The 13972-nt window shown below is 33.1% G+C and overlaps 1 protein-coding gene across 2 annotated transcripts in view; it reads right to left on the bottom strand.

Moving 5' to 3' along the window:
* The window catches only part of Gprk2 (G protein-coupled receptor kinase 2), a 37124-nt gene that overhangs the window by 7738 nt on the left and 15414 nt on the right, over window positions 1-13972 (bottom strand). For both annotated transcript variants that reach the window (XM_083095642.1, XM_083095643.1), the window contains exons 3-7: window positions 4470-4565; window positions 3063-3417; window positions 1995-2901; window positions 1119-1256; window positions 276-404 (exon numbers count right to left, since the gene is read on the bottom strand). In XM_083095642.1, coding sequence (XP_082951768.1) covers window positions 276-404; window positions 1119-1256; window positions 1995-2901; window positions 3063-3417; window positions 4470-4565 — 1625 coding nt within the window. The remainder of the gene's footprint in view (window positions 1-275; window positions 405-1118; window positions 1257-1994; window positions 2902-3062; window positions 3418-4469; window positions 4566-13972) is intronic.

Raw genomic sequence — 13972 nt, 5'->3', positions numbered from 1 at the left:
TAATATTTTAATAACGTTTTTAGTAAAAATAAATTTTATTAATGCGTACAAAATTTTTTGATTATTCGCAATTTTTTGATTATCTTTTCAATATGTTTCAATTGTAAAAAGTACTCTAAAAAGTACTTCAAAATTCTTTAGACATTGCGAAGGATCTAAGATATCCTAATCTTTCCGATATATTTTAGATGTCTTTCGCATTATTATTTTTTATTCAAAATTAGATTTAAACAAGTTTAAAAAAAATTGCAAGTATTCAAAAAAACACAAGTTACCTTTCTCCGAAAGGGGAAACAGCCTCTATCTTCATTGTTGGGCGGAGTATGATTTACCAATAAGTCTGGGGTGGGCGTGTTGTTAGGACCTAGTACGTTCAGCTCCTTAAAACACTCAGTCTCTATCATCTGCAAGAAAAGGAAACGAAGACGAACGCGTCAGAGATTGCAGCTCAACGATCTCAGTTCGCAAAGTACATAGTGAGTGATTTAAGATCGGTAGAAGCTAAAGGTGGCTTGTGTGTAACGCGTCTACGCAGCATCGTGTCTTTAAATACATTCAGCTCGAATAACGCCAGTGATAACGAGTGCCTCTTACGCTACCTCTGACGTAGGAAAACACTTTGCTACGAGCTATGTATTTTTCGATCCAAGTGCTTGCATCGTTTTCCAGATGTTGCGTGTAATATTTTCAAAAAGTGAAGCAAACACTTTCTTGTCGAGCAATCAAAGAAGCTCCTAAAGCGCAATTAGATAATAAAACTTTAATATTACATGACTTTAAATTTACACGTATTTTATTTCACTTTATTTTTCTTTAAATTTTATTTTATCCGAGATATATTTAATTTCCAAAAAGATGTTTTACATTTTCAAAATTGTTTAATTTTCGAAAAAAAAAATAATCTTTTAAATTTGATAGGAAAAATTCGCACATGAGCGGCCACGAAGATTATGATTTACATTCACGTTATAATGCGAGTCTTGTTAGTGATCGTCTGTTGAGTGTCGTAGGACCAATATTATTTTTATGAGAAGGGTCAAAGGCCTCCGTGACGTGTAACATGTCTCACAATCGATGATTACAATATGAATGTGTGATGTCTACAGTGTGTCACTTACCTCGTTTTGCCATGGAATGGACACGCTGCCGGTGTTGAACTTGCTATAGAAGGTATCATCCGTAGCATCCAAATTGACACCTTTTACTGTGGAAAACTGCTCGATGTCCAGAACATCTTTGGCGTAAACCGCGCGAGGCTGCAACAATAACACATAATTAATGGTTTTGATTTATCTTTAAATTATTGTAAATTATATTACTAGAAAACCGCGTATTGTAACATATAATCAATAATATATATATTAACAAAAAAATAAAAATATAAAAATGTAAAAATGGTTCAAATGATACAAATCAAATAAGAAGCAAAAGAAGGCTAATAGGAACCAAAAATGCAAGTAATGGTGCGTGATAGTAATAATATATTATGATAGAAACTTTGTAAAATTATTTATCTTACATACACGTTTTGACTCTGCTCTGGATCCTTTTCAAAGTCAAATAGGAAAAAAGCATAATATTATTAAATACAACTTAACTGAATTTGATTTGAAAAGGACCTAGAACAGGGTCGAAACGTCGTCGACAATACATTTTAAACATATATTTCTGTGCTTCTTATTGTATGTAAAATAAATATTTTGACAAAGTTTCTATCACATAATATATTATTACTATCACGCACCATTACCTGCGTCTTTGATTCCTAGCCTTCTTTTGCTTCTTATCTGATATATATTAACGAAATTCATAAATATTATATCGAGATTTGGTGTAATTATCGAAATAATACTTTTGTGTTATAAATAAGTAAACCAACAAGTAGACATTCAACGCAAAAACGTGCATAACGACCGCGAAACGAGAACAAAAGAAGAGTAACTAAAAGTTTCGACATAGTTTCGATAGGGCGATCGATCACAATATCTACTTACATCCGGCACAAATGGCGGTTCCCACATACCGGCCTCGACCCTCTTCCAATTCAAACATTGGAAGAAACCATGGAGCTTCACCTCCTTTGCCCCGTGTCGGCCGCATTTACAGCCGAGTCTGTTTTTCGGACTCTTCTTCAGCAATTGCTGACACAGACTTCTGGCGTCCTCACTGAACTTGGGCGAGTACCTCTCCTGATCCTCCTTGACGCGTCTATCGACCTCCTCGCGCTTGACCTTCTCCTTGCGGGCTCGAAACGGTGCCTGACCCTCAATCATCTCGTATAACAGGCAACCGAAGCTGAACCAGTCCGGTGAAAAAGTATACTTTTCGTTGTCGATTACTTCGGGCGCCATATAACCTACCGTGCCAACCCTACCGCGCACCATATCACCCTCGGTGATCTCTACCGCAAGACCGAGATCGGATATCCTCACGTGACCGTGGTCATCCAGCAGTATGTTTTCTGGCTTGCAGTCCCTATAGACGATACCCTGAAGATGAAGATGCTCTAAACCGCACACTACCTCGGCCGCGTAGAATCGGGCACGATTTATGTCAAATCCTGGATCGCCGCCCATGTTGTAAATGTGGAATTTCAGGTCACCGCCATTCATGATTGTCAACACAAGACAGAGCGCATCCTTCGTCTCGTACGCGTACGCGAGCGAGACTACGAACTTGGAGTTGATCTTCTGCAGGATATTCTTCTCAATCAGCACCATCGATTCGCCCTTTCGCTTCTTGATACGCTTTTTCTCCAATTTCTTGCACGCGTACATCTTACCGGTGGCGCGCACTTGACAAGCGCAGACCTCACCGAAACCGCCCTTGCCCAGCACCCGATACATTCGAAAGGTCTTGTATGTCACTGGTTGCGCTTCCAGCCATTTCCATTGGAGATACCTGAAAAAACATAAAAAAGATACTTCCAAAATGTAGAAACTTTCAAAATTCTCTTTACAATCTCTAACATTGTTCACAATATTCGTCTTCAAAATTAAATTTTCATCGGGATAAATTTATCTTATTCGTTTATTGCAAATATATATTTATTGATATTTTACCTATAGAAGTAGAAACTGTTGAGGAAGGCCGAGAACGGTTCGCTAGCAAGGAAGTTCTTCACAGTCTGCGCGACCTCGACGAAGAGCTCTTTACCGCCGGTGCTGAGTCGTTCCTCGCACTGAGAAATCAGGGAGTCGTTCAAGATATCGACCACTTCCGAACCCTCCCGCAAATACTGCTCGAACAACTCTTTCGCCCGTTCGATGCGGTTTTCATCTAGCTCGATCTCGTACTTCTCGATCGCGTCAAGAAACAGGTTGTAACGATGGTAGGCCGGTTTCTTATCCTGGCAGAATTGTCGAAAGAGCAACCTCCCGATCGGCTGCTGGTCCACTACATAGCCGTACCTGATGTCTGTCCGATATCGCGAATTGTGATGATTATGTTCTTATATCGATTCTTTGAAAAAGCTAATATAATATTTTGGAAGTAAATAATATTTGTATTTCAAATGTATACTTTCTACAGATTAATTCAGATTAATTCAATTTAAAATTTGATACTAGTCCTTTTAAAAGCGAATTACGTAAGTCTTCAGAGAACTCCAAAGAGATTTACGTCATCTTATCTTTTTTTTTAAAGTAGATAAAAATATATTTCTAGACATGTTTTGGCATTCAATGCAAAATAATTTTAAAAGTAGTTTCAAATTGAATAATTTGAATGCTTTTGGAATATTTAATTTGAATATAATTTGATTATTTTCAGTTTAATTCATGCAATATCAAATATTATATTAGTTGCATATCATAAAATAATATAAATTTTGTAATCTTGTTAAGATAGATTATTGTTATTTTATTTCCATAAAAAATTAACTTCTATATTTTATTTTAAATTTAAATTAGAGAAATGCCATAATTTCTAAAAAATGATAATATTCTATTAAAAAAATAACGATATTCTACAGTAAATTAATAATCAATTATAAAATAATTTGCCAAAATTATCAATTCATTATATAACAGATGTAATATTGCAGATATATATAATATTAAAGATAATTTAATATATTGGTCAAATATACTAATATTTAATATACTCTCGAAGAGAGAGAAATAATTTCTTGAATATTTTAGAATAGTGATTTATTTACATATGAACATAAGAGATATGCATGCATCTGCGAGTTTTGATTAGTCGAGAGGACTTTATCAGAGTAGGTTAACGGGATACGCAACGAGCGATTATCTCGTTTCCTCGCCCTCCTGTAACTTTTTTTCAACAACTGCATAATATGCGTTGCATATCGAAATGTAATAATTACAAGAATACTAAGTGAGCTTTGCACGAGATGTTCATTGTCGCGAAAATCGTGCTCAAATATTATTTAGCTTTCTCTAACATTTTCCCAGCTTCTATATCTGTATCTTCTAGTTTCTGTATTTTTGATTTTAAAAACTCACCCAGTTTATCTTTTAGGCCGATGCATTGGGAAATATGTGGGAACTGAAGTATCTTCCGCCATTTCTTACTCTTGCCCTTGTTGCTGTCACCACCGCCTACGCAGAAGCAAACGCAAAAATTAAAAAAAAAAAAGCAGATAAGCATCAAAATACGTGAAATAATAAATCTTATTCATCGTTTGAATATATTAAGATAACAACGTATTTCATTTCCTGTTTGATTCCTTCACGATGCGGAATTTTTTTACATCACTGCGAGCTATCTGAAATTTTTTATTAGGAATTTCATCATCGCGTAAATAAAAGGAAAAATTTTCCAATTTCAATACCTGCGCTGCTGTACGTTAATTAAAAACGAATACGCACATGGCTTATCCATATGATAGCCATTAATTAAAGATCGAGCGGAATTTGTAATAATCCCCAATGCGTCATATTGATAGATCCGGAGCATTCAAAGGCAGATTAAAAACAAAATAAAAACTATCGCTATTAACTTAATTTTTATCCGATAACATAATGACGGATATGTAAAAAAACAATCGTGTATTTAGAAAAAAATCATGGTATTTTATAGATAAAATTTTCTCAAATATCTTTCGATATTAGCGACAATACACGTGTATAACATTAAAGATATTTATAAAAGTACGATTATAAAGATTTATGATTAAAGTTCTAATGTTCTTTTAAATTAATCAATAATTTATACACTGAAATTATTTTGAAAAATATGAAAATGCGTTTAAGAAGAAAATTGTGTATAAAGTCTTTACGTTTCAATTTTGAAGCAGATGCTTCGCAAATGTCTTCACGGCGGATAGACAGCGAAATACTAGATTGAAAAGTACCGGAAGTTACAAAATTCACTCAGATAGAGATAACGACGGCATATTGGATCGATATTACAAGATTTATTCCAGGACTTCGTAGAATTCGAAACGACATTAAAATTCGACCCCGTCACGATAGAAGCTGCTAAACGAGAAAAAAGTTATTCCATTTTACCGTTCACATAATTCATCACCGGAAATACATACAATATTCCCACGTTCTGTTTCTGTGTTTCCTTCAGTGGAAACCGTTTGAAAAAGATTCGTTTCTTCATTTAATATAACATGGGAATCTAAAATTTCATATTTCATTTCTTAACACACAAAATTAGTTTTGCCACTTTTATATATTTCTGATAAAATAATAGTGAATAATAATAAATTACCAAAAAATTCAGGATCTCATATAAAGCAAAATTAACCACATTATTTTGTTTACTTAAATATAACCATATCCTAATTTAATAAGAATACAATTGTTTAATAAACATGATAAATAGATCTTCGATACCATAATTGAGGTCTTTTAAAATTATTATTTAACATCTCGTTATATTTATAGTTATATTTAAAATATCATTTAACATAATGTCTCAAGAGAGAGAGAAACCAACATTGTTCGAGTTATTTGGCGATAAAAAATGACAGACTTTCAGCAAACTAAACTTCTGATATATCTTGCATTCTCCTTCAACCGCGGACTATGAATCATCTCATACACAAGGCGTTACTTAGGATGATAAACTCCGACAACGGAAACCTATCATGCGCGCCAACAAAAACTTATTAAAATCTTCGAACATCATAACGTTAGATAACACATTGCAATACACGTTCTGCCGGATGCTGCATATGCAACAATAATGATTGATGTATATTATGTATCATTACATTGCGTGGTTTATCGAATATTGTTGTTATAAAAGCAGCATAACGAATTTAAATAATTTATTACCGAGAATTATAAATCACGAGAAAAGATAACTTTTTTATAGCCCGCAAAATGTTCATTTGTAAACGCTTTTTCCTCTCTGTATCGATTCTTTAATCAATATATAATCAATTTATATTTTCCAAGAAAAAAAAACTAAAAAATATTACATAACTTTGTAGTATTTCTTATTGTATATACTTATAAGCAAATGGAAATTTAGAGAATTTAATTTCCAACATGAAAATGGATAATAAAAGTTCATTTAATATCGTTTTGACGCATTAAAATCCAAAAAATTTTAAAGATTAATTGGAAATATGCTTAAAAATAAACGCTCGATTTTAATTACACGCGAACGAAAAAAATTGACGTAAATTTCGAAACACTCTGTACATTTATTTGCATTAAACAAATTCTGATTACGGCAAGAAGATGCCGTAGCCTTCATTGCGGAATCCACAAAATCTCCCGTGCGACGATGGCGGTATCGATCGTGCGGAAAAACGAAAAGCACACGGAAAAGCGGAGGGAAATGTACGGGGGAGAGATGCATGATACTAGGTCCCAAGTTTTTCGCTCCCATGAACGCCTCATTGTACAGGTCATTCCAAGAAAGCTCTGTCTGTTGTTATCGAGATAATAGATTATCTGACACAAAGTTGATTATAGAGAGAACCATATACAGATATTATAAAAATTGTCTGCGAATGTGTTAATAATATGTATAATATATATAAATAATATATATAATATATATAAATAATAATATATATATATAAATAATATATATAATACAATTAAAAACTTTAACGAATAATGAACGCGGAAATATCAAGTAGAGAAAATTCGAACGATAAAAATAAGCCAAGTAAATTTCATCCCATGCATCAACTTATTTTTATTATTTGATAAATAATCCATGAGAAATATTAACGCAATTTACGATGAAATAGTACTTTTTTTCATTCTGATGAAAAAAAAGATTAAATTGTACATTGATAAATTATTCAATGTCGAAAGAATAAAAAGGTGGCACTCAAACCCTGGAATAAAATATTCGTTAAGGTCGAGTCGACTCGAGAGAGAATCAAATAGAGTGTCCGAGTTTGTGCTCTCCTCAAGATACCCTGATATAATAGAATTAAAATATAAAAATTAAAACATATAATAAATTAAAAACTTTAATGAATAATGAACGCGGAAATATCAAATAAAAAAAAAATTCGAACAATAAAAATAAAGTAAATTCCACTCCATGCAATCAATATAACTTATTTTTATTATTTGATAAATAATCCATGAGAAATATTAACGCAATTTACGATGAAATAGTACTTTTTTTCATTCTGATGAAAAAAGAAGATTAAATTGTACATTGATAGATTATTCAATGTCGAAAGAATAAGAAGGTGGCTCAAAGCCTGGAATAAAATATTCGTTAAGATCGAGTCGACTTGAGAGAGAATCAAATAGAGTGTCCGGGTTTATGCTCTCCTCGAGACACCCTGTACTTTGTCGACGTATCACGGGCCCGCTCGTTCGATCCCCAACGAGCGGAAGTCGGGGGTCGCGTAGCTCCACCTTCTCTTCCACATCGGTGGAGGAAAAAGGAGGAAAACGGGGGAGGAAACGCGACACGGTGCTCCGATGCGTGTGAATTGCATTGCGCGGAACAAGGACCTGTCCAATGCATGCGCTGCATCCTGTCTACAGAACGAATCTGTCGCGTATCTCGCCATCAATCGTTAAATGCGATCCGCAAAAAATATTCGTCAAAATAGTATGCGAATTATGGTAGGAAATGTGCATGCTTTTTTATGATTCAATCAAATCTTTTGTTTAAAATTTATTTCGACTGTTTAAAAAATTGATGTCGATAAATGAATCTCATGTAATCATCTTGAGAGACGCATCTTGAAAACAGAAACTTAATTTTTTATTAATTATTTCAATATTAAAAAAAACACCAGTTTTTAAAAAAAACATCAAATGAAGAGACTGTTCAATTTTCGTCTTGTATCTTTCGCAAACAAGACTCAATTATTTTTTTTGCAATATATAACTTATGCAACTGTTGATCTCATCTAATCGATGTATAGTCATGCATCAATATCAGGGAATAAAAAAAAACCGCATTCGATTTGATTAGTCGCATAAAAAAAGAGATAACTGATGTACATCGCGTACATCGAGAAATCTAAGAAAGAAAAAAAAATATCCGGAATCACATAATACCGAAAGTGATGTTGCAAAATTTGAAAAGCAAGGTGTTGCAAATATTTAAAATAAATTAACGAATTTACTTGTAAAATAAATTAACGAATTTACTAATATTTAAAATAAATCACGAATTTACTTCGTTTTTGTTCTAATTTTTCTCGATTTAGCTCTTTAATTTAAATAATTTCTGCTATTTTTAACGGAAAATAAATAAGCGCATTGCGTCATGCGTTGTTCATACATATTTCAACTAACAAGTAATCATTAATAATATTCATTCATTCGTTCTATTACATTTTATCAATACTCGCGACCAAGTATAAGCGTAAGATTTATACAAATACATTATGATTTAAAGTAGTTGTTATTACAAACTGGTAATTTTATCCGTGACAACTCGCGTTCCGGTCGTGGAATTTCCTTATGTCTCGTCGTCATCACGTAATTATGTTAGTATGCGACAACTACACTCATAGCTTCATTTATGATAATTACATTGCGCGTATCTACTTTGCTATCATTATGATAATTGAGGTTCCCGGAACTCGACCCGAAACGAAACTTTCAATTATACGAACACGGTATACAAATATTTATTTCGTTGAAACGCATCTTTCCGCAAATAATAAAATATCATCTTTTCATTATTTTACATGTTTTTATTTCATGTTATATTTTATCTACAAGTATGTTATTCTATTCTGCTCTATCCAACGATTTTTATTATATCGTGAATTATGCTTTTGGTGTATTTTAAAGATTTTTTAAGAAATTATTAAAAATTCACAAGTACACTTTATAGATTGCTTAACCGTCAGAATTATTCGACTTCAAAATTAAATTTTTTTTCAATGCTAAAATTATCTTTCATTATCAAAAATCCTAGTATAAAAAGAAATAAATTCTCCAGAATAAAATTTAGATGATTCGACAGCGAGCGCGTTAACGTTCCGTTCTTCGAACACGATTTCGCGCAGGTATCAAAAAATCTCTAGAGTTCGTGAAAAGAAAGCCGGAACTTTAATTGGCAGCATCAGACTTTGATGTGCTAGCTTTACGTATGCAAATCGGCGCACCGTGTCCTCCAGGATTAATCCAGGATTAACAACATCGAGGACACACCTCCCGACACGCGAACAACGTTACGAGGCGACGGCTTCGCAGACGCAACAAGAGACCGCGCGATAAATTAGGATTTTGTAAGCTGGAAAGTATTTCACCGAAGCAACAGATTGATTACAGTCATTTGTCGATCGAACGCCCCGTTAATTACGTCGCCGCGTTACGACGAGTACGATAGACCGCTAATTAACCCGTTACCCCTCTAACTATCGGCTCTCCTGTATACTTACGTAATTCGCGGCTCTGCCAGGACTCCTCCCCGGGCTTTTATTTGTAAAGTTTATCAAGGCGATGTGATTACAAGGCTATTGACGTAGTCGCCGTTGCTTCTTTCGCTATCACGCGAATCCATTTACCTACTTTCCGACCATCACATGGCGCGCCTGCACTCTCTTTAGGACAGGACGCCGTTTGTAATTTACTAATTAAACGCCAGCCGGTGGTTGTAACCCTCGACTGGTTGCCAGTCGATCGTAATTTGCGGTGATCAACAGAACTCGGTCTCAAGTTAAGTGAACGTAATCATGATTTCTATGCAAATTTTATTCGAAAACTCTCTTAGAGAAACTTTGGGTTTGCAGTTTCTCGAATTATACTTCGAAATAAAGTCCATTTAAAAATTGAAAAAAATTGATCCATTGTCGACTTTTATTTCCGAAATTTTCTGATTCTTTAATTAAGGATGTTTTGTACCTATTTTCAAAATATTGAGAATTTAATGAAAATTGTACAGAATGTCCTTACATATGTTTAGAATCTTCAGTACAATTTTTAAATCGATTCACTAAAGCGTTCACAAGTTATAAGGATTTTAATTTGCACCGAATTAACATGTGTTCTTATGGGAAACGTATAACCATGTCGATTCAAATGACAAAAACACATGGAAATAATATTCAGAATTTGTTTAAAATTTGCAAAAGTGTAGTTACAGAGGAAATATTTGGTCAAATAATATTATACAAGTACTAACTGGTTAAAAAGAAATTAAATATAATTCAATGAAATTAGCCATCTGACACAAGGCGAAATTCTCTGCCAAAAGTTAATCATTTCGATTAACAAAATTCGGAATATTTCAGTAAAAACGCAATAAATATTAAAAAATACATCTCTGCACTGTAGCTAAGATCAAATTGTAATATTCCACGCAATTTCTCATACTCAAAATACACCAAAAGTGGATATATTCGTCAATATTGATTTTCAGCTACTTTTTGCTGGGATTGTACATACAAAGCATCCTTAAACTAGCAATATTAAATTGTTTTAAAATTTAATCTAAAGAAAAGTTTTACTTTTTTTTTCAATCGGGAGATCTTTTTTCTCAAAAAAGAATTATTCTGATACAAACTAAAAAATCCTCAAGATTGCTTTTTTTCTTACGAGAGGGAAACAAATCTTTACAATTATCGAGAATTTCGTTGTTAAAGAAAAAATCGTTGGTAGGGAAAAAATCAAATTATGAATTCTCACATGAAAAAAAGCGTGAGAATGCCTATATTTATACACATCCTGCGGGATAGGCTGTACGCGCGGAGTATAACGAAAGGTGAAACGTCACGTTTCCCTGTCAGCGGCAAAGTTCGTTGTACCCTGTGACGAGGCTAAAAATAAATGGCAACAGAATCGAATCGAGTATTTGACCCTGCAAAAAATCTCTCGAGTCCCTATCTTTTTGGTGTACACGTCAGAGGTGCGCGGGAGATGCTATTTTCGTCGGCTCGAGTTTCTCAAGTAATCGCGAAACGTTATTAATTGTAAGGGAAACCGACCCCTCGTGCTGTAGAATTTTTATAATAACGGAACCGTAAAAGAAGATGTAAGTCGTGATGATATGCAATGAATATCAAGGATGTTACAAAAACTCATATGCAGATGATGATTATGACGTTCTTTGTTCCATAAATGAGTTTTACGGAGTTATTCCTATACAATGCCAAATTAATAATTAAATAACTGAAATAGTTATTTATTAAAATACTTATTTATTAAAAGTTATTTATTATTTATATCGAGTACGTTAAAACATTTAATGTATAGTTTAACGTTGTCTTAAGTTATTATTTACATCTCTGATTTCCTAGAAATAAATATGTAGAGATTAAAAAAACGATTATTCTGACACTGATTAATAATAATTACATGAAACTCGTAGAAAAAAATAATTAATATTATTTTACGATGCTTTCCGATTATTTTAAATCCTCTCGTACATGTATATTATAAATTCTGCAACTGTAAATATATCTTTTTGATAGTGTATCATTGAAAGAAAGATGCAAAAAAATTGCTTTTACAAAAACTTTGGAGCGAGCTCACGCGGTTGAAATATCGCCAGTGATTTCATATACAATTTGTTTTTTCTCTCGTTTTTTCTCGTTCTCTATATCAATTAAGTATCGAATATACGATACGGGTGATGGCTCGCGCGATACACACCGTAATTTCATTTTTAATTTGCCAACGTTAGAGCGTATGCTCGTCATGGAGGTCTCAACGCTATGGAGATTCTCGGAATTAAAAGTATGACATATATATATTTGCGCTCTTGAGATCGCTTCCTTTTATTTTTTTTTCATTTTGTAATTAATAAATATTTATCCTCTTGTGCAATCTGTTATCACATCTATTTTTTATTTCACAAATAGTGTTTACATTCCAAAAAAAATGAAAAATGATATTTTTCTCATTTTTTTTTGATCAATTTTTTAAATCGTATAGTTTTTCTTTGAATTGAAATTTATAATTTTTTTTAATCTTTCTGAATTTTTCATTTTCTATAGATCTTATTATATTTTTTTCATTATTTCTTTAAAGCTTAAATTTTTTCTATTGTATTGTACATCCAAGTTTAACAGAAAGAAATTTTAGGTATGTAAAATTCAAAAAAAGCAACAAAAATGTGCGGCATTAAAAAAAAAATGTCCGGTTAGCGTAGATGCACAAATCAATTTTGATAGGTAAAAAGCGAAATAATAACCGGTGTTTCTTTTATTTCACGTTTTAGCGGCGCCTGTGACGAGAGATAGATGTGTTAAAACGTGTCGGACCAAAATGAAAAGAAAATCTGATTTTTTCTCTCTCTCTCTCTCTCTCGCTGTAAAGATTTTTTATTTCAATCTATCGCTCGCGTTACGGCGCTTAAGCTGTCGTCGTGAGCATCAAGATCGTTTTTATGCGCGCATTAAAATACGGACACCTACACTAAGCCGTCATAAATGCCTCCGCCGGATAGGCCCTCTTTGATCCAATGCATCGTGTCTAAACACGTATAATGACAACTGCAAAAGCTTGCCATCTTTCAATTAGTGACGTTATAAATGTCTGCAATGGATATTTTTTTTTATCAATAACGGTAATCCAAATTACCCTTTCAATAAAAATACACAGAAAATATCAAACGCGCAAGTTTCTTTCTTCACTAATCTTGAGCGAGAATTTTTGAATGTCGATGTAAGTCTCGTGTAACATGATAAAAATTACAGGAAAACAAATTTTATTCGGATGTAAATTATATTTAAATCTTTTCGAGAGATATAATTACGATTATAAAAATACGTTTATTCTTGTTTGCGCCGAAATACGCACCCTATGGTTAATCTTGTCAATGATAGCGATTCGATTGCGTTAAACGATGCAAAAATAACGATTGCGAATAAACATTGCGCGTTAAACCCGAACGCTCAATCTCGCGGCTAAAATTGCGGGGCGATTTTACTCGCAATAAATGTTGCCCAAGCGAACACTCGGTAATAACGCTGTACAGGGTGTTTCGAAAAGACCATATATACGTACGTAGGTACAATATACAATATCGAAATTGTTCAACATGCATTAATCGACTGAACTCAAATAACTGCTTTTGACACGCATTGTAAGCGACGCACTATTAATTATTATACGTCATAAAACGATTTGTGCAGCTACATAATAAATACACATCATAATTCTTATTCTCAACAATAACTTCGATAAAATAAAAATGGTAAAATTTAGAGTATTCATGAATTCAGTGTGTACTAATCGGTTCAAATCAAGAGTTAAAAATTTTCGACATTATCACATACAATTGTAACTCGTGTATCGTTAATCATTATACAGGGTGTCCGATTCGAGGGACCAAACGAAAAGTGATGATAGATTGGGTCAAACTAAGAAGAAAAGTCCTCTACCATTTTGCAAAATTCGCAATAATTATTAAGTAATAAGCAAAAATGTCACATGAAGGTTACCTTTAATTTTTTAAATGAAACCCCCTATTTTTTATTATGTATTCTTATAGCTTATCTCGAGAGCTTTCCAAAACACTATAATAAAGTATTTCTTCATTGAGTACTTTTCGAGTTATGAGGCTTGAAATAATTTCTTAATTTTACATAAACCATAAAATA

The sequence above is a fragment of the Camponotus vicinus genome, unplaced genomic scaffold (assembly GCF_025532165.1).
Source record: "Camponotus vicinus isolate PSW18456_S1 unplaced genomic scaffold, iyCamVici1.0 SCAF_1, whole genome shotgun sequence".
In the NCBI taxonomy this organism is placed as follows: Eukaryota; Metazoa; Arthropoda; class Insecta; order Hymenoptera; family Formicidae; genus Camponotus; species Camponotus vicinus.
This window is presented reverse-complemented; position numbering and strand designations above follow the sequence as displayed.